This window comes from Aricia agestis, chromosome 18 (assembly GCF_905147365.1).
Source record: "Aricia agestis chromosome 18, ilAriAges1.1, whole genome shotgun sequence".
NCBI classification, from domain to species: Eukaryota; Metazoa; Arthropoda; class Insecta; order Lepidoptera; family Lycaenidae; genus Aricia; species Aricia agestis.
This window is the reverse complement of record NC_056423.1, coordinates 3845073-3865445: the sequence shown is the minus strand read 5'-3', so window position 1 is coordinate 3865445 and position 20373 is coordinate 3845073. Positions and strand designations below refer to the sequence as shown.

At 37.6% G+C, this 20373-nt stretch overlaps 1 protein-coding gene across 1 annotated transcript; it reads right to left on the bottom strand.

The window, feature by feature from the left end:
• Positions 1-1968: 1968 nt before the first annotated feature.
• LOC121736110 (arfaptin-2) lies at positions 1969-12901 on the bottom strand. Its single transcript, XM_042127168.1, has 6 exons — positions 12716-12901; positions 12484-12614; positions 5621-5785; positions 4422-4735; positions 3965-4120; positions 1969-2479 (listed from the first exon to the last, which is right to left on the bottom strand). Exons 1-6 carry the CDS (start codon positions 12724-12726, stop codon positions 2285-2287), a joined length of 972 nt encoding a protein of 323 aa, XP_041983102.1. The 5' UTR covers positions 12727-12901; the 3' UTR covers positions 1969-2284.
• Positions 12902-20373: the final 7472 nt, after the last annotated feature.

Sequence of the window (20373 nt, the reverse complement as noted above, 5' to 3'; positions counted from 1 at the left end):
GCTTATTCATAAAATCAAAAACTAAACGATAATATAATATTAGACTAGCTAAGTGGGTTTTCAAAATTAATAGTATTTATTTCGTCTTAAATATTTTGCGCTTTACAATATATAGGTATTTAAATGATTGATATAAGAATTTTTATTACAGCTAATACCTAAGTTTGATGTTTCATTCTCGTTTATAGAGATTCTCTTTTATATTTCTGTCCGTTTTTAAGTTCAGTGCCTTTAGTTTGAGAAAGTTTTACATTAGCTTAGGAAACCCATTTAATGATTTAAATATTCTGACGAATATTGAATATCCATACTAATATTATAAATGCGAAAGTGTGTCTGTCTGTCTGTCCGTCTGTCTGTCTGTTACCTCTTCACGCCCAAACCGCTGAACCGATTTGGCTGAAATTTGGCATGGAGATACTTTGAGTCCCGGGAAAGGACATAGCATACTTTTTGTCCCAGAAAAATGCACGATTCCCGCGCGATAAACGAGTTTTGGCGCAACGAAGTTGCGGGCGACATCTAGTAGGTAATAAAAAATTATATCTAATACAATGAAATTACAAAATATTCATACTACATAATAAAAAGTGCAAGGTGCATCATAAATAATATTTTCAAAATAATAATTTGAGCTACATCAACTACAATATAAGTACTTTATATATTTTGTACAATGGATATAAGGAGAAATTATACTAATAATACTAATCTTATAATATATTGAAAACTTTGTTTATTTTAACACTTTGGTATAGTCCAGTCACAGAATAGAAAGAAATTCGTTTATTGACCGTACACGTTATGTGGACCAGATATAGTTTTTCGTGCGAAAAACAACAAGCAACTTTAGGTCAACGGCCAAATTTCCCTCTATAAGGCGACCAAACTTTAGTAAATACTAAATAATTCATATCAAATAAATATACACTATATTAAGTCATAATAATTATTATCAGCCTTATTCGCGAAAGCTAGGTAAAGCCAGATCTAACACAAGTTATTGACTAGAAGAGCATGGAAACAGCAATAGCAACACTCATAAAAATATTCACCTTAAGGCGCAGCGCAGACGACAGACTATCCGTGACGCACTTTTTAGTCCGTGGAAATAGAACGTATGCAATTATATGCAGTAACGCACACGTCCGCACTGCGCGTCGTGTGCGTTTCTATTTCCACGGACTAAAAAGTGCGTCACGGATAGTCTGTCGTCTGCGATGCGCCTAATAAGGATCGGTCACACACACACCGAGACGCCATTGGACACTTGACCGCGCTCAGCGCTGTATTTTTTTAAGAGAGTGATTCACTCTTAGTCTAATACTCTAGCATTTCATTCTAGTATTAGACAAGAACATCAGCAAAATTATCTCAAAAATTAAAAGTGGCGTCTTGGTCACAACAGACTATAAAGAATTAATATAAGTACATAATTTAATTACAATAATATTAAATAAATAATTACTAGGAATGTTAAATATAGGTTTAAATAAATATTAATTAGTACCTACTGGTATATTAAATAGTTAAATTTTTGTGGGGTCTTCTATATTATGTGCGTGTATTTCTGTTTTAGCAAAGTCAAAAATGGCAACTCAATTTATTTTACACAGTGCTAACTCTTACCTACAATATTAACGTCTTAAAGACAATAGATTTTTTACATCAAACATTTGTGTTACTCATTTAAGTAAGTACATATTTTATTATTGTATGATATCATTTTAAGATATTATAATGATTTAATGGTATTTTACTAGTTATTTATATGTGCTGAATTGTTAATATTTTTATTACTATTAAAATATTAGTTAATGACATTATATTACAATGACAATGCATTTACGTTACTGATGTTGAAAATTAATTTTAAACAGCTTCCAACAAGAAATTTTGCATGATCTATCATTTTTAAATTACAATATATTATTTTAAATTCATCAATAATTATTGTGATAATATTTTTTAGGCAAAACATTATGCTATGGCAAGATGTGCTCTTTGGCAAGATATTAAAAGAGTGCATAACTTTTTATTGCTGCAATGGAGTAATCCTCTCACTAGCCATCAGGGGATTGATTGGTTATAATATCTTGGTCACCGATTAGTTTTTTGTCAATATCATCTTGTTCATACGAATTACGCATTTTCCACTCGCTTATGCAGCGCCTAAATTTTTTAACACTAATTCAAAAAGTTAAAACGTCAAAATATTGACGTTTCAGCTTTTTAAATTTGGAACTTTCGAATCGGGCGACAGTTTTGATGAGTCAAGTCCTACCTACGCGGTGGGCGGGTGCGGTACGGCGGGGGCTGGGATGGGGGCGGTCGCGGGGGCGGTGGTGGTAGTGGGGGCAGTGGTGGGCGCGGGCACGCTGAAGTGCTTCACCGCCGCCTCCAGCGCCACGTTGTTCCCGCTGAAGTACGCCGACACCGCGTTGTGGAACAGCAACAGCTGCTTATTCATCACCTTCACCTGGGAGAAGGAGGGCGTGAGTATTAAGTACACTGTACAGTACGACCACTAGAGTCTCCAAGGTAAAATTACTCTGAAGTCTGAATGCATTAAGGCTGTTATCTTAATTTAAACAACATTTTTATTGTACCAAAAAAGACAAACTAAAATGTCCATGCGGCCACACATTCATAGTAAATTTATCCCAACTCCATCTCTGTCACACAGGCATTCGTGTTATCTTGGTGGCGCTCGTGGCACAATATGTCGCTCTCGTTCAGCAGGCGCAGTTTCACGGCACTGTCGTCTCTCGTGACGCACGCTCCATCCCTGTCGCACACTATGTCAGTCTCGCTCACCCTGTTCTCGTGCAGCAGGTGCAGTTTCACGGCACTTGCACTGTCGTCTTTCGTGACGTACGCTCTGTCCCTGTCGCACACTATGTCTGTCTCACTCACCCTGTTCTCATGCAGCAGGCGCAGCTTGAAGGCACTGTCGTCTCTCGTGACGTACGCTCTGTCCCTGTCGCACATTATGTCTGTCTCGCTCACCCTGTTCTCATGCAGCAGGCGCAGCTTGAAGGCACTGTCGTCTCTCGTGACGTACGCTCTGTCCCTGTCGCACACTATGTCTGTCTCGCTCACCCTGTTCTCATGCAGCAGGCGCAGCTTGAAGGCGCTGTCGTCTCTCGTGACGCACACTCTATCCCAGTCGCACACTATGTCTGTCTCGCTCACCCTGTTCTCGTGCAGCAGGTGCAGTTTCACAAGACTTGCACTGTCGTCTCTCGTGATGTACGCTCTGTCCCTGTCGCACTCTATGTCAGTCTCGCTCAACCTGTTCTCGTGCAGCAGGCGCAGTTTTACGTCCTTTACACTGTCGTCTCTCGTGAGTCGTGACGCACGCTCCATCCCTTTCGCACACTATGTCTGTCTCGCTCACCCTGTTCTCGTGCAGCAGGTGCAGTTTCACGACACTTGCACTGTCGTCTCTCGTGACGTACGCTCTGTCCCTGTCGCACACTATGTCTGTCTCGCTCACCTTGTTCTCGTGTAGCAGGCGCAGTTTGACGGCGCTGTCGTCTCTCGTGACGCACACTCTATCCCAGTCGCACACTATGTCTGTCTCGCTCACCCTGTTCTCGTGCAGCAGGCGCAGTTTCACGGCACTGTCGTCTCTCGTGACGCACGCTCCATCCCTGTCGCACACTATGTCTGTCTCGCTCACCCTGTTCTCGTGCAGCAGGCGCAGCTTGACGGCGCTGTCGTCTCTCGTGACGCACACTCCATCCCAGTCGCACACTATGTCTGTCTCGCTCACCCTGTTCTCGTGCAGCAGACGCAGTTTCACGGCGCTGTCGTCTCTCGTGACCCACGCTCCATCCCTGTCACACACTAAGTCAGTCTCCCTCGCCCTGTTCTCTTGCAGCAGGCGCAGTTTCACGGCACTGTCGTCTCTCGTGACGCACGCTCCATCCTTGTCGCACACTATGTCTATCTCGCTCACCCTGTTCTCGTGCAGCAGGCGCAGTTTGACGGCGCTGTCGTCTCGCAGGCGCTCGTAGTGGCGGCGGTGGCGGTCGATGTTGGCCAGCAGCAGCTCGGGATTACCTCCACAAGCCTCCAGCTCGCATCGGTATGCGTCGTACTCCACGCGCGCCGCCTGTAATCATCATCAGTTAATAAAATACAATGTAAACATAAGATGGCTATTTTAAGGCTGATGAATACTACATAACCAATAAAAAACAATACTACCTAATTTATGTCACAAAAATTAGCCCCTACTAAATATCAAAATTAATTTGGGAAATACAATACATACACTGCACAGGCAAAAACAGTCCAACCAATGGCTTTTGTCAGGTGTTAAAAACAATTATTAACTTTAACACCACTTAAATGACTAATTATTTATAAGATTACGTACTTTAATGTGCAAATAAGAATAGGTTGTTACATACCTCATATTGTCTTATAGTAAGCAGTGTGTCCTCCATTGTTTTATTTGTCAGTGTGTTCAGTGAATTATTGAAGAAGTGCAGCGCAGCTAGCAACACCTCTCCATTTCTTGTCAGCGAGCGCTGAGTGTCCGCATTATATAGAAACTGGTGTTGCAACTCCGGAGACTTCTGAGCCAGCTCTGCGAATGCTTCACCGAGTGCTCGCTGTGTGGCCGCAGCGGCTGTGAGCTGAGCTGTTAGAGCAGAACTCAGCCGTAGTACTCCGGTATATTTACGTTGGGTCTCCCTGAGCATCTCAATCTGTGCCTCTAACTCTGTAAAATGTTAATGGGTGGTTTAAGGCGACGCGACGATTTTCTTTTGTTTTGGATATCGATTTTTCTCAGCAATGACTAAAGCTAAGAAATTAAAGTTCATTGTCAGTATTCATTATGTCTTTGTCTTTGAATTACCCATAGCATAACTGATAACACGATTGGTCAACTTTTATAACACAGAATAATCAATCAAAAAGACCTCTGTAAAAAAGGGATTCCTATTTTGCCAACATCAACAGGGGAGAGTGATTTAAGCTTCCAAAATTTGTACATAGATTGGTTCAAGCATACACTTTAATTTGCCCATAGCTTATATATTATGAAATGTATTTATGGTTTTTAAATTACGCAACAAAAACCATTTTGTCGCTTACGCCCTTTTCATTTTTTGCTGTTCCATTGTTTGTTTTCTATGAGAGGCCGGACCGGTCTTTCATAGAAAACAAGCAATCTAAAACATATTCAACACGGTTTTTACTTTACCGCGGCGTCACCTTAAACACATTAGTATAATAGTATCTAACATTCAAGAATGTTATAGAGATTTAGCCTGGGCGCGCACTAGCGGCCAGGCCGCCGCGGCCAACGAGATACGGGAATTTGTATGGAACCGCCATAGACCACGCGCACCTGGCCGCAACGCGACCAGCGGCCACACCATATATACTTTCGATGGCCGCCGCGACCTGGCCGCTGCGGCCTCCGGGCCTGGCCGCTAGTGCGAGCCCGGGCTTAGGGAAAATGTTGAAAATATAATGTTTTTATTAACATCACAGGAGTTAGATTTTTGTTTTTCAAAAGTTTGGGTACAAAACATAAGGAACAATTAGTCATATGCAATATCATATCAGTGCTTAAGCAAGACAATACAAAAGATCTTGCCTGTATCAACTGTTCTGGAGCTTTTGCCAAGTTTCTCGTACAGCAGCTGCTTGGTACACTTGTATGTGGATACTCCCCAGTTCTTGATGGACTCTATCTTGGTGGATCCAGCGCGCAACAGGGTGCTGGAGCCAGCTGCGGCATTCTGTGACACATCTGGTGGTGCTGAAATGTATACATACAAAATTATGTAGGTACCTAATTGTAAACTAATGATTCAATTTTATTTATGTTCCTTGCAAAAAGGCTGGATATTAAGTATCCAGCCTTTTTGCAAGGAACACAGCCTTTATTTTGAGTTGATAAAATAAAACTTTAAATGGGCTTCCAACTACAACTGTAATGTACCATTGTAACCTACGAATAATAAAAACCATAAACCTATAATGCTGTATATATTATGTCTATGATAAAAACTAAGGAATCGTAACTCCCATACTATTACCGTTTTAAATTTGGTTCCTTTTGATCTGTCATGTAACGTCAGCCTAGTACCGCTCAAGGTCACCTAAATATTGCAAATGTATTGAAAAGTGTACCTAATGTACACTTTTTTGACAAGTATTTTGGAGCATGTTTTTTGACGGAGTTACTTTTCCTTAGTTTTTATTGTTCGTAGATTGTAACAACCCATCGATCGTGGAATAACGAGACATAATAGCTTATCTATTGTTATCGCGGCCGGATGCGGTCGCTTAGGTCTTCATGAATTAATTTACCTATGACATTACTCCTGTGTATTATTTGAGTAGTTGTTCAAAAATGATTCTCCGTGTAACTTTCGTGGGTATTTTTTTGGACTTATCTTTAAACAAATGCATATACATTATACATATAAGGCGCTGTAAAGATGATAAGCACGATCTTTAGGACGTATAAATCGGTGCATCAAGAACTGAGATAATCTAATTTGAAATTTCCGTCTCCACGAAAGTTGCGACAGACTCCACGAAAGTTACGATCGCATTTTCTAGGAACAAAATATCGATGGAATTTCTTTTTTTATTTAAAAATAAAAGAAATTATTATTTTATAAGTCAGTTTTTATTGAGATCAACAAACTTAAAGTACAATAACTTTAGCCCTGGTAAATTAAATAAAAATTTAACAATATTATTACAAAGTTAATAATGGCTTACTACTGTAGCTACTAGCAAGTAATGTGTAATAATAGTAATATACATAATTATTATTAATTATTAATACTGTATACTTATTCCGTCTCACAGTTCTTAATTTTAAAAAGTCCAAAATCATAGGGATTATTAGCATTTTAATATACTAATATACCCTATGATTTTTAACTATTTCTATTCGTGAATTAGATAAAAGTAGAATGTAAATTAATAAATCACAACATTTTAGTAAGCATCTTTAATAATAATCAATAAATCAATATTATAATCAACATAACAATAGCAATCGTTTCAGAGAAAACTTGCACTAATTATTTAGTTTGTTTCGAGAGTGGGAATTTTGTTGGTACTACTAATATATTATATCTATTGTGCTTGGGGGGCAAATCACGAGGGACTCCCAAGCGAACGACGACGCACGTGTAAGATTTTTTCGTCGCATATCTACTGTATACTTATCATAGAGGAATTTAATACATGATACTGATTCGTTATAAATCTGATAAAAATGAATAATAAAAAAAGGCCAATGAAATAATTAGTATGAGCGCACTTCTAGGTGAATATAATCGTAGGCACTTGGCACTGTGCGTTCGGAATTTGAACTTTATAGTATCGTAGCATGAGTCGTTTATTATTTATGCGGGTTTTTGGAGTGGATCTTCTGTTGTTACTAATATGTATTCTGTGGTACAGGTGATTTAGGAATTAGGACATAGGGGGTCTTCAACAAAATTCGGAGAGTCAGGGCACAATATCATATTGTCTTCTTTAAGGGCACGGTTCTCTCGCTCTTTCTTTCTTTGCCGAAATCGTCTGCTTTTCAAGCGGTTTTGCTCTCTCACGGCCAATTTATTTTGAGCACTCATTTCACTAACTGGTATGATAATTCCTTCTGCTTTTCTTCTATAATACCTTTCTCTTGCTTTTTCTTTGTCCTTATTGTGTAATTCTGTATTATTTTTAATTTTTGTTCTTCTTTTAATTTCTGCCAGACGTTTCCTTTCCCGTTTCTCCATTGCAGTTAGCGGCGCCGTTGGTATGGTAATTACGTAATCTAAAAAAAATACATTGCATTAGAACAATAATAAATAATAATTAATCAATAACATAATATTACATGTACATTAAGCCTAATATTAAAGTGTATTAATTAATACACATAATTCAGTAAGTAATTCACATTTTGCAGTAAGTACATAATATTATGGAACATGTTATGTACTGCAAAATGTGAACATGATCACACAAAAATTTAAATAAAATTAATTTTTATTTACATAAAAGAAAAATACCTACTTATTTAAATCATTCAACATACTCCTGCGAAAATAATTTAAATCATACAACATGGTAGAACATATTACATATGAACAAATAACATATTAATTTATAATTAAGTAATAACTGTTCCCTTAGGCTGGTTTTAGTGTCAAGCGGACCGACCTGTATGAAGCTTAAAGGAGTAATGCAGACGGGTCCGTACGGATTCTTTTGCATTACTCTAAAACCCTCCTTAAAGCTTCATACAGATCGGTCTAACCGGAGCAATCCGTACCAACGGTCCATGTGACACTAAAACCAGTCTCATACATAAAGGTACCAGTAAATGTCCATTTCAAAACAATTAACAAATATACAGTGATTAGATGTTGTACACAGAAGAGATAGTTTTTGGGTTTGTATAGTTTGATTGAGGGAGAGGAGGCGGCTGAGGTATATCATTTGATCCAGCATCTGTCAAAATTCCTTGACAGACCCGGGCGATTGGAGTCTTGCTTCCTTGTAGCTGACCTCCAGCAAGCAGGGCAAACTCTTTCCAATCTTGAGATCTAAAAAGTGATATATAATTTTATAATATATTTATAGTATGTTAAATCTTACAAATAATAGTGACAACAAATAAAAATATTTTATGAAATTATTTGTGAAACCATTTTTATTAGGACACACCAGTCATCAGTTAATAAAAACACTACCAGCAGTATCAAATATTGGAGATTAAAAATATCAATAAGATATAATTTAATAAAAACAAAAATAAGTACTTATTTTTCAAGTGCAGCGGAACTAGTCTAGCTATAATGTTTCTCTTATGTCGATCTTATCTTATGCTAACATACAGTTTTGCTCGATCGAGCAATAACGTCGAGCAAAACCCGCAGCTTAGCTCTCATCCACACATTCAGCAATGTTGCTTGATAGTTTTACTCTAAATCGATAGATTTCATTCCATCAAGCCGACTCGATGAAAGCCTTCGAGCTGTCAGTTTTGCGGTTCACACAGTAATTATTATTACTCGATTTGGACTAAAACTATTAAGCAAAATCATATGTGAGTATTTAGCATTACAGTATGTGTTCTTGTAGTATATAAGTTTTGAAGCAGTGTTAAACACTGAACAGACCACAGAATCTGAAGTCGGCTGTAATAAAACAAATAATTAAATAGTGTTTGTAATAATATATTCACAGAAGTAACAGCTATACTCTAAATGGTTTCACTGCTAGAAGATTACTTGTGAAATCAAAGACTTAAGTATTTTAAGCCTTAAATATTTTTTCTGTTTTCAGGTGCTAGTTTAAAATATTTCATTTGTCAGGAAATACATAGAAGGTGCATTCTTAGACTTTTATATGCTTATTCAGAAAATAAAATAGGTCTGCTTACCTTAGTTATGAGTAGGAGATTGATTGTGCAGAAATTCGAGTCGTTTTGTCTACTCCAATGTTTATGGATAACTGTTATCCATAAACATTGGAGTAGACCTACGAATAACAAAAACTAGTTTTTATTATTCGTAGCAGTAGACAAAACGACTCGAATTTCTGCACAATCAATATATACGCAGAAAAAGTTCACAAAATATAAAAAAGTACTGCCTTATTTATAAATAGAAACAAGCTTATTTATATATTTTTGTGAAATTAATCCGAAAAATAAAACACTTTCACAAAATATGTCACATTGTTGTTGATATTACGCTATGACAGATGTCGGGGATGAGATCGATAAATCGGAGTCTATGAAAAAAATCGATTTTAGGTCTAATAGCAGCACTGAATCGATTAGGTGTAATGGATTAGCTTAATTTTACTGTTAATTAACATAATATAGGCCGGTATAAATAGTCAGTACTCAAGATGCATCTCGGTCTCAAGACACGGTTCAGGCTCTGTGATTGGTTGCCTGTCAAAATTTGGACCAAGTACTGACTATTTATACCAATCTGGAAATCAACAGGGAAAATCAAAGGAAAATCTTATGCATCAATACAACATTTAATAAGACATAAGCCCTGGTTTTGGAAATATAAAAAATTAAAAAAAAATGTTGTTTCCTCTTTACGTAGAATCCGTTTAGGTCATTGCTGCACTCCTAAGTTTCTTAACAAAATTAGAGTAAAAGATTCCTCACTTTGTGAGTGTGGATTAGATGAAGGAACCCTTGAGCACATATTTTTCACCTGCCCTCTGAATTCTCCTTCTTTGCTTATTTATGATCATCTTCCAAACCTCAACATTCCTTTACCTATTGATTTCAGGTCCCTTCTTTATAATTTTGATAATTACAAATTGTTATTCCTCTTATCTAAATTTATAAACCTAAATAAGATTAAACATAATACTTAATCCTTTCCTATGATAACCCTAAACCCACTTATTTGTATTCCTTATTATATTGTTATAAACCAACCTTAAATGTTTAACCTGCCATAAATAACTAACAATATTTCTCTTTTCAGGTCACAAATACCAACATTTAAAATTGTTTCATGATCATTTCGAAATTTTTTTATTTCAATACTTGGCACTGGCAGAATGTCGCAAAAAGCGATGGTTTTCCGTAAATAAAAGAAGAAGAAGAAGACTATTTATACCGGCCATAGAAAAGCTAATGCATGATATCAATAAATAATATTATCATTCGGAAATTGTTATTCAAGCAAGTAATATTAATTATAAAAATTGAAATAACGATTGCAATAACTGCTTTAGTCGAATGAATCGATATTGTTATAGTCTGTAAAAAAGTGAAGAAATTAAAAAGTGGCAACATCGTAGTGTCATCCCTTTTTTCTTACGGCCCGGCCGCACTTGCGTCTATCGTCCGAAGCTTCGTGCTATGGCCTATGAGACGATACGGTACTATTGGACGATAAACGCAGATCGTCCAATACTGTCGGTTTTAGCGCGAAGCACTACGCATATGCGGCCGCGGCATTAGATTGATTTGAAAGGGATGCATTGAGATACCTACTATAGACTAGGGCCGGTATAAATAGTCAGTACTCAAGATGAATCTCGGTCTCAAGACGCGATTCGGCTCTATGATTGGTCCAAATTTTGACAGCCAACCAATCACAGAGCCTGAACCGTGTCTTGAGACCGAGATGCATAGTACTGACTATTTATACCGGCCTAGGAGAAAGCCTTATATCGGTGTATATTATAAGCGTCAAAATCGTGTAATGTTATGAGTGATTCTTCAAAAATGATTCTCCGCGTAACTTTTGTGGGATTTTTATTTTTATTTTAGAGTTATCTTTTAATAAATGCAAATGCCTTTAAGGCGCTGTAAAGATAATAAGTACGATTTTTAAAAGACATGTAAATCGGTCCATAAACTACTGAGATAATCTACGAATATAATCGTAATTTGAAATTTCAATCCCCACGAAAGTTGCGATAGACTCCACAAAAGTTACAATTGCATTTTCTGGCAACAAAATATGGATTGAAATCTTTTTTTCTTTAAAAAATAAAAGAAATTATTATTTAATTAATCAGTTTTTATTAAGATCAACAATACTAAAGAGCATGGAGCTTTAATTTTTTGCTTAAAGAAATGCTGTGATTTTTTCGAGGTTCAGGTGATGTTAATTGAAGTTCTTGAAGATGAAGTAATTTAGGAGGTCATTTATGGGGTTTTCAACTAATTGATATGGAGATTTACGACACAAGATCATAATATTTTCTCCGATTCAGTTTGTGCGATATATACAAGGGATCGATTTGCTCGACCTGATATTCTGAGTCTGAGTATCATATCGATTATCAAAAGTTACTTGACTACAGCCACTTCATAATATAAAAGGAATATCTTACCTTATATTTTGTTTGTTTTAAAGATATGAGCATTTGTTTCCCCTGTACTGATGCAGGAACGACACTGAGCGCTGGTGCAGCTATATCGTGTAACCATAAGTTGTTGGGTTTGGAAGATAGGTGCACTTTTGTTACCCGCTCGTGAAACTAGCAAAATCGTGTGACAGAGACTTTTTTAACTTAAGATATAACATTATTTTATTTAGTAATTAGGTAGTTCAGTTAATCTAGATTAATTTGATGTATTACACTCTATGCTAATGAATTGAATACAAAATCTTTCCGTAAGCTCGAACATCGTGTGACGCGTGGAGAAGACTGATTTTGCCCCCGATTTCAACATAAAATTATCAATTAAAAACAAAATCCATAAATAATTATAGATGTTTTTTATTGAAATCACATACTTAAATAAATGAAGAATAACCTGTGTTTGGTCCTAAGGCTGTGTGCTTAATAGGGTAGTAGTAAACAGTTTGTGACCACATTTTGAGGGGCCTCAGAGAATTACTCATTAAGTCTATAATGCATATCAAATGCTTGGCTAGAGACAGCCAATAACTCAAAAGAGAGACATGTCATCACTCATCACTCAATTAGATATAATATGATAATTACCATACGCCGGCGGGAACGGCATGGACCGCGACGTGGGGAACTTCGGCTCCGTTCCTGACGTTATTGAGTCGCTGGACTCGCGAATAGGCGGCGTATCTTTCAGCATCTCATGAATACTTCTTTCAGATTGCCTGCAACATATTATAGGAGTATGAAATAAGAGTATTATCATTAAATATCGACGGTGTTTGTCGTAGTCACATCCAAAATGCTCTATTAATATAATACTCACCACTTGGACATATTTGCGGCGAGAAGCGACGAAACAAATCAATATTTTTAATGTAACACCACTAACGTTCGCTAATACATTAGGTACAAAGCATTATTGTATGATATTTAGTTGTATTTTTCGCGTTTATAAAGCGGTTTAATAATAATATTACAAAGATTTAACAAATTTATTTTAAAATATTGAGTTTGGTCAGTTTAGTGTTGACAAGAGACATCAGACAAGTGACAACTGATTGAAGTTTGTACTTTGAAATTTTGTCTGACAAATGTCACCACTCACCTGACAAGAGATATCTATCTTCTTCTTTTAATATATATCACTTGCTACGTTTTGCCTAATCCAATTTAACAATTTGTTGCGTACATAATGCCATAGACGGACCGTCGAGTATCGAGGCCATTCAAGACCGACTGCAAGATGCGGTTGCCACACGGTGATCTGCAGTTTCCACACTAAATTGACACACCACTGACTCCAATTTTGTATGTAAGTTTTTTTTCTGTTTATCTGTGAAAACTTGTAATTGGCCTTCATGTTTGTGTAATTTGTATTTGCTTTTGTATTTAGCCGTAAGTTTTCCGAATTTAATAAAATAAATTCATAAATGCAATACAGGCTGTAGCCTGTATTGCATTTATGAACTGCTGTAGCAGTTTTCGAGCGGTCGGAGCAGTCGCTCTGCGGTCGAATTTCACCGAAAAACAAAGGTAACGTATGGTCTACTGTAGGGTCTACTGCATGATGCGGTCGTGTTGAAGTCGTGTACGACTTTAACGCAACCGCTTTGTTCAGCCTAAGGCCGGCCATAGACTTTACTATGGCCGGCCTTAGGCTGGCCATAGACTCTAAAGCGGTCTTACCGCATTTTGGAGTCGAAAGTCGAAACCGACTGCAAAATGCGGTTGCCGCACGGCGATCTGCAGTTTTCATACTAAATTGAAATCCGCAGTTCTTGAGCGGTCCGTGCAAATTTTAACGCGACCGCTCTAAAACAGTTGGTCCCGACTCCGGACTGCAACTTGCGGTCCGTTTATGGCCAGACTCAGTATTGTTTTATAGTGTGTCAAGAAAGTGAATAAATTAAAAAGTGGTAACATCGTAGTGTCATCCTTTTTTTCTCAGATTGATTTGAAAGGGATGACACTACGATGTTGCCACTTTTTAATTTTTTCACTTTCTTGACGCACTGTATATTAGGTATTTTTTCATAGTTTACATGTTATGTACGGTATAAGTATTATAATTATTATTATGGAAAAAATACATTTTTATTATTTACTATTTTTATTAAATTATTCAATTTGGGTAGATCAAAATTAATTTGACAGAAAAGTTAAATTATGAATACATATTTTTTATCATAGGTTCATAATCTGTATAGTATTCAGGATCGCGCTTGTATTTTGGAGGGAGAGGCTCGCTGGAGACGCTGCTTGAAAGAGACTTGAGCGCTAGAAACGGCTTATCCGAGTCTGTAGGTCGGCAGTGCTCTTCATTTTTCTGAAAAAAAAAACAAAAATATACAGTAGGTTGAAACAGGAAACCAACAGGAAACTATGAACCTCGATATGCCCTCGATGCTATGAACATTCAAAGTTATGAAAATGATTGAGGGAAATAAAAAACCCTCGTAATCCAAGGGGCGCGAGGCCCCTTAGACTGCGAGGCCAGCCGGTCGTCCACAGGCCCCGGCCACACCGCCCACCGCCCACGCCTTACGCCGCCTCTGCACACAGTTAGCCCGGGCGCGCACTAGCGGCCAAGCCGCGGCGGCCAGGCCGCTGCGGCCATCGAGGTAGATACCTTAGTATGAAACCGCCATAGATCACGCGCACCTGGCCGCACGCTGACAAGCGGCCACACCCAGGGCCCCCGTAAGGGCTACTGGATGGCGCCTGTGTGGGGTAGTTCCCGAACCGATGGTAGGCAACGTAGTTTCTTCGTTCGACTTTCAAAAAGTGTATCATGATACCCATTTTGAAGATATTTTATTTATTTATTTATTTATTTATGTGTGCAAAAAAAGGATCTTGGCGGCCCTTTAGGTAAATTTTTTGGGTCCTTGGTTTTAGCGCCCCTAAAGATGACGATTTGGTGCCCCTAGAGGATGGCGCCCGTGTGCATTGCACACATTGCACATAATATGGTAGCGGGGGCCCTGGCCACACCATACTTTCGATGGCCGCTAGTGCGCGCCCGGGCTAAGTCTTTTATCTTTAAACGAGCAATTCTTGTATATATATAAATATATAATCGGAATCTCGGAATCGGCTCCAACGATTTTCATGAAATTTAGTATATAGGGGGTTTCGGGGGCGATAAATCGATCTAGCTAGGAATCATTTTTAGAAAATGTCATTTTATTTATGTTTTATCGAATACCGAGCAAAGCTCGGTATTGAATAGTGATTATACTAGCTATTTAGCTAGTATAATCATTAATCAATAATCATCTATCTTCCTCTTTAATCTTTATTATCCTTATAGACAATAAGGATAATAAAGATTAAAGAGGTCATTTGAATATTTTAGCAATTAAGAAAGCATCAAGACAACATTTTGTACCTTTTCACTCTAAATCGAAATAATATTATCTCCATGTCTCTACTATCTACACAATATAAGTACTGCAGGCGTCATTGTGCGAAGAAAATCTGTAATCTAATCAGGACATAATATACGTCTGCTTAATAATTATAATCTAAAACTTACGTAAGGAACAGGTCCGGCTACACCTCGTCTGAACACTAGCAGAAGGATCGTCAGCACTACAGCCGCCATATGAAAAATCACCTTCATCTTGAACCTTGACTCTTGAGTTCTCGTGATTCGTGAATCGTGACTGTTACACTTGATTGTTAACTGCAGAATATGAGAACTTAGTTACTAAAATTGCAGCAACTGTTTATGTAGTACTGGAATTGTTGCTATTTTTCATTTAATTCATTAAATTGGTTGTATTAGTAATTTTTTTGGTTGTTTTAATTTTGGATGTAGCCGGTTTTTTTAGTTTTGATTTTTTTGACAAGACAATTTTTATCATCAGATTTTTTTATTTTTTTTTGTCGCGTCAGATTCATTATATACTAAACTAGGATATTAAAAAAAAAATTAATCTTCCGTAGTTTTGAAGAATGATTTTTACTAGTGTAGTTTACTATTTAGTTATAATTATGGAGAAAACAGTAAGTAATTCGCTTTTTTATTACTTTTCTTTATGCACTAAAGAAAAATAATAAAAAAGTAAACAATAACAATCGGCCAAGTGCGAGTCGGACTCGCACACGAAGGGTTCCGTACCATTATAGAGCAAAATTAGGCCAAAAATTGTGTTTTTTGTATTGTAGCCCCCCTTATTTTTTATTTTATTTAATTATTATTATTAAATATTAAACAACACATATAACTAAGGACTTTAGAAAAAATCAAGTACTTACCTGTTGCCATTATTGATACTTATAGAGCAAAAAAGGCTAAAAAAAACATGTTTGTTGTATGGGAGCCCCCCTTAAATACGTGGGAGGGTCATGCTTCGGCACGAATGGGCCGGCTCGACCGGATAAATACCACGTTCTCACAGAAAACCGGCGTGAAACAGCGCTTGCGCTGTGTTTCGCCGAGTGAGTGAGTTTACCGGAGGCCCAATCCCCTAACCCCTACCTTTTCCCTTTCCTACCCTCAACTATTCCCTTCCCTTCCCTACCCTCCTCTATTAACCTCTTAAAAGGCCGGCAACGCACTTGCAGCTCTTCTGATGCTGCGAGTATCCATGGGCGACGGAAGTTGCTTTCCATTAGGTGACCCGTTTGCTCGTTTGCCCCCTTATTTCATAAAAAAATAAAAAAATGTTTTTAGTATTTGTTGTTATAGCGGCAACAGATATACACAATCTGTGAAAATTTCAGATGTCTAGCTATAGCAGTTCATGAGTTACAGCCTGGAGACAGACAGACAGACGGAGAGACGGAGACGGACCGACGGACAGACGGAGACGGACAGACATCGAAGTCTCAGTAATAGGGTCCCGTTTTTACCCTTTGGGTACGGAACCCTAAAAAGAGTAAACGAAAAGAAGGTTAAGCTTTATTTGTCAAGATTCTAATCGACCAAAAGTGGTCGATTAGAATCTTGACAAATAAAGCCCGCGCGTTCTATAGACTGTTCATTTTTATTTCACCCCTGTAATCCTTTTTAAGCTATATACTTGTGCTATTCTGTGGCTATACCGATAACTTAGGAACCACTCTGATGAAAGTATGTTTGGCTATACACAAATCTTAAGAGTGAAGCATTGAGGGCAGCTAAACATTTGTGTAAGTTCTCAACTATCTATTATTTTAGACCCTTGCAAATATCAGAGAAACTATGTAATTAAGGCGGTGAACTTACGCTGTTTGGTTATCTATACTAATATTATAATTGGGAAGAGTTTGTTTGTTTGTTTGAACGCGCTAATCTCAGGAACTACTGGTCCGATTTGAAAAATTCTTTCAGTGTTAGATAGCTCATTTATCGAGGAAGGCTATATACTTGTAGGCTATATTTATCACGCTATCTATACTAATATTATATTTGGAAAGAGTTCGTTTGTTTGTTTGTTTGTTTACACGCGCTAATCTCAGGAACTACTGGTCCGATTTGAAAAATTCTTTCAGTGTTAGATAGCCCATTTATCGAGGAAGGCTACGGGCTATATTTTATCTAAATAGAGGAAAATGTGGAAAAAAGGGGGAAATTATTTGAAAGGGCTTATCTCACGAACTACTGGAGCAATTTTTCTGTTATTTGGCACAAATAAGAAGTAGACCACGTGAAGGATTATAAGCTATTTTTTGTGGACTAATTTGTCTGTGAAATATCTAATTAACGCGGGCGAAGCTGCGCGGAACGTTATACTTCGCGTGGTCATGACATCACGCGTAAACGGCTGGACCCATTTTGCTGAAATTTGGTATAAAGATACTTTGAGTCCCGAAAAAGAACATAGGATATATTTTGTCCCGGAAAAATATTTTGATGGAATTTGGTATGGAGATACTTTGAGTCTCGGGAAAGGACAAGTAATACTAATTTTGTCCCAGAAAATGTACGGTTCCCGAACAATAAACTTTTATGATTCTCGCCTAAACTATTTAATCTATTTTGATGAAATTTGGCATGGAGATTGGAGATACTAATTTGAATCTGGGACAAGGAATGTTTTTTGTCCCGGAAAAATGTGCGGTTCCCACACAATATACTTTTCTGATTTGCGCGTAAACGACTCAATCGATGTACGGAAACAACTATTTAAAACTAAAGTCCACGCGGACGAAGTCGCGGGCAACAGCTAGTAACTTATAAGTCAGGTCAATATTGGCTGTAAACCTTATAGTCTAATTATTATCTTATATTTAGAGTTTAAAGTTTATGGCAGTGGGAAGAAACTGTCGGTGTTCGGACGCCCGCAGTGATCCTAAAAAAATATATTCTTATCCCACAGAAAATATTTAAAAATATTTAGCTTTATATTTTAACAAAACCTCTTGACACAAAGTTCACAAGGTTTAGGAGAACTTTAAGAGGAATCAAGTGGTATTTTAGAACCTAAAGTAACCGCAACCCAAACTATTATAATATACTCGCTGGTCGTTCGTCTTACCTCTGTAAATTTTCATGTAAGTACAGAAAACTTACAGCTTTTATAAAATAACGAAGATCTTGCTGCCCATGGCTCTTGGGCTAATAATATTATGTAGTTAAGGAGACTTTTATTCTAGCAACAAGCTAAGTATGGATGATCTATTCCAATAAATACACCCATCAGGTGGTGACATATTTGGCACAAACTGGGTGTTAGAGTTATAATATAGCGCCTCTACACGCGCGGTGACCACTGTTCATATTGTGTGTGTCAGGACAGCAGGAGTTAGGAGTCAGGGCTCAGGAGTTAGGACTAAAACCATAATAATATATTAATTATTATATTATTTTGTGTCATAACTATAGTGTAGATCAGAGGTTCCCAAACTTATTTTGTCTACCGCTCACTTTAGGAACAAATTATATTTTAGCGCCCCCATTGTTTCAATTTAAAATGCATCCTGATGAAATAAATCACCCCCCAAGCCTCTACACAACGCCCTCATTTTTTTCTGGGTCCCACACCGCCCCTTTTCAGACCTTCAGCGCCAACAAGGGGGCGTTATATCCCACTTTGGGAAAGGCTGGTGTAGATATATTATAATGTCCTTTTTTTTTACTTTTAACTGGCTTCCAAAAAGGGGAAAGTTTTATATTCGGCTCATATTTACTCTTGAATACATAAGTTTCAGTGAAAGTTAATCCTATAAGTGTATTATTTCCCCCATATCTCGTATAATTATTCAAGGAAAGTGTGCCCTGCACACACGGCTAGAGCCTGATTACGCCTACCAAGGAGAGTGGCACGACTCTACTCACTCCACTTGGTAGCTGGTGCCAACTTGCCCTAGCATTAAATCGTTTTGGCGTGGTGATTGGTGAACCATAATTATAATAGGCATGATGACTATTTTTTTTTCTTATCGGTAATTGAAAGACACTTAAAAAATAGAAACATCGTTGAAAGAATGACTCTGATAGCTTACAAATTCACCAAGATATGACAATTCAAATATCTCTTCGGGCAGGTCCGAAACGCTCCATACAAAGTGCTACGAAAGTATGACGTCAGTCTTTCGTAGTTTGTACGCATCGGGAGACAACTTTGTTCGACAGGTATATTAAATATTGCGTTTATGAAGGTGGTTTCATAACAAAAGTTGCTTTTAATTGCATAAGTTATCGAATTGTATTCAAATATTAAGAAATTTAATTGAAAAAAAAATCGACTTGAAAATCCAACTTTGAAGGCGCATAACAAAAAAAATACAAATGCTATCAAGCTGAATATGGCGTGTATTGTTGTTTGTTGCTGACAAGTACTATTGTAATGTTACGGAAAACTACTTGTTAGTTTTTTTACTGACTGTGTGACTTAAAACGACGATGGAACCTGCAAGACTATGCAGAATAGCCACTATAGCTAGATTGACTATTGTCGCTTCCGCGATATAAAGTCAATGGCTTAGGCGGATTTTAGAGTAACACTGACTGCGCGCTCACCGTCGGCGCTGATGGCACGAGATGTATGGAATTATTGTAGGAAGCGTTTTTGAATAACGCGTCGCGGTCTGGGCTGATATTTTATACATTTCGGTGTCGGCGCCGACGGTCAGCGAGAGGTCAGCGTGACCCGCCTAATATCGCGCGCGCGCCATCGCGTCGGCGCTGATTGCCCGAGATACGTATGAAATTATAGGAGGCGTTTTCTGCGTCTGCGCTTATATTTAATATATTTCGGTGTCAGCGCTGATGGTCAGCGAGTGGTCAGCGTGAGACTAAAATCAGCCTTAAAGCCTTATTTCTGGTACATTATTTAATTTAGGTAATCGATTTGGTCAAGTTGATACCGTATATATCTACAGGAGTTTTTATTTGCAAAACTAATGTCCCTTTAAATTTAAAAAAAATAAAGTTTCATCACGGAATCCGTTGGATATATTACAACTTATCAAAGGCTTTTATGGCAGGTCCATGGAGATCGAAGACGTCGTGGACTACAACCAGAAGAAGACAATATTGCGCTTGAGGGT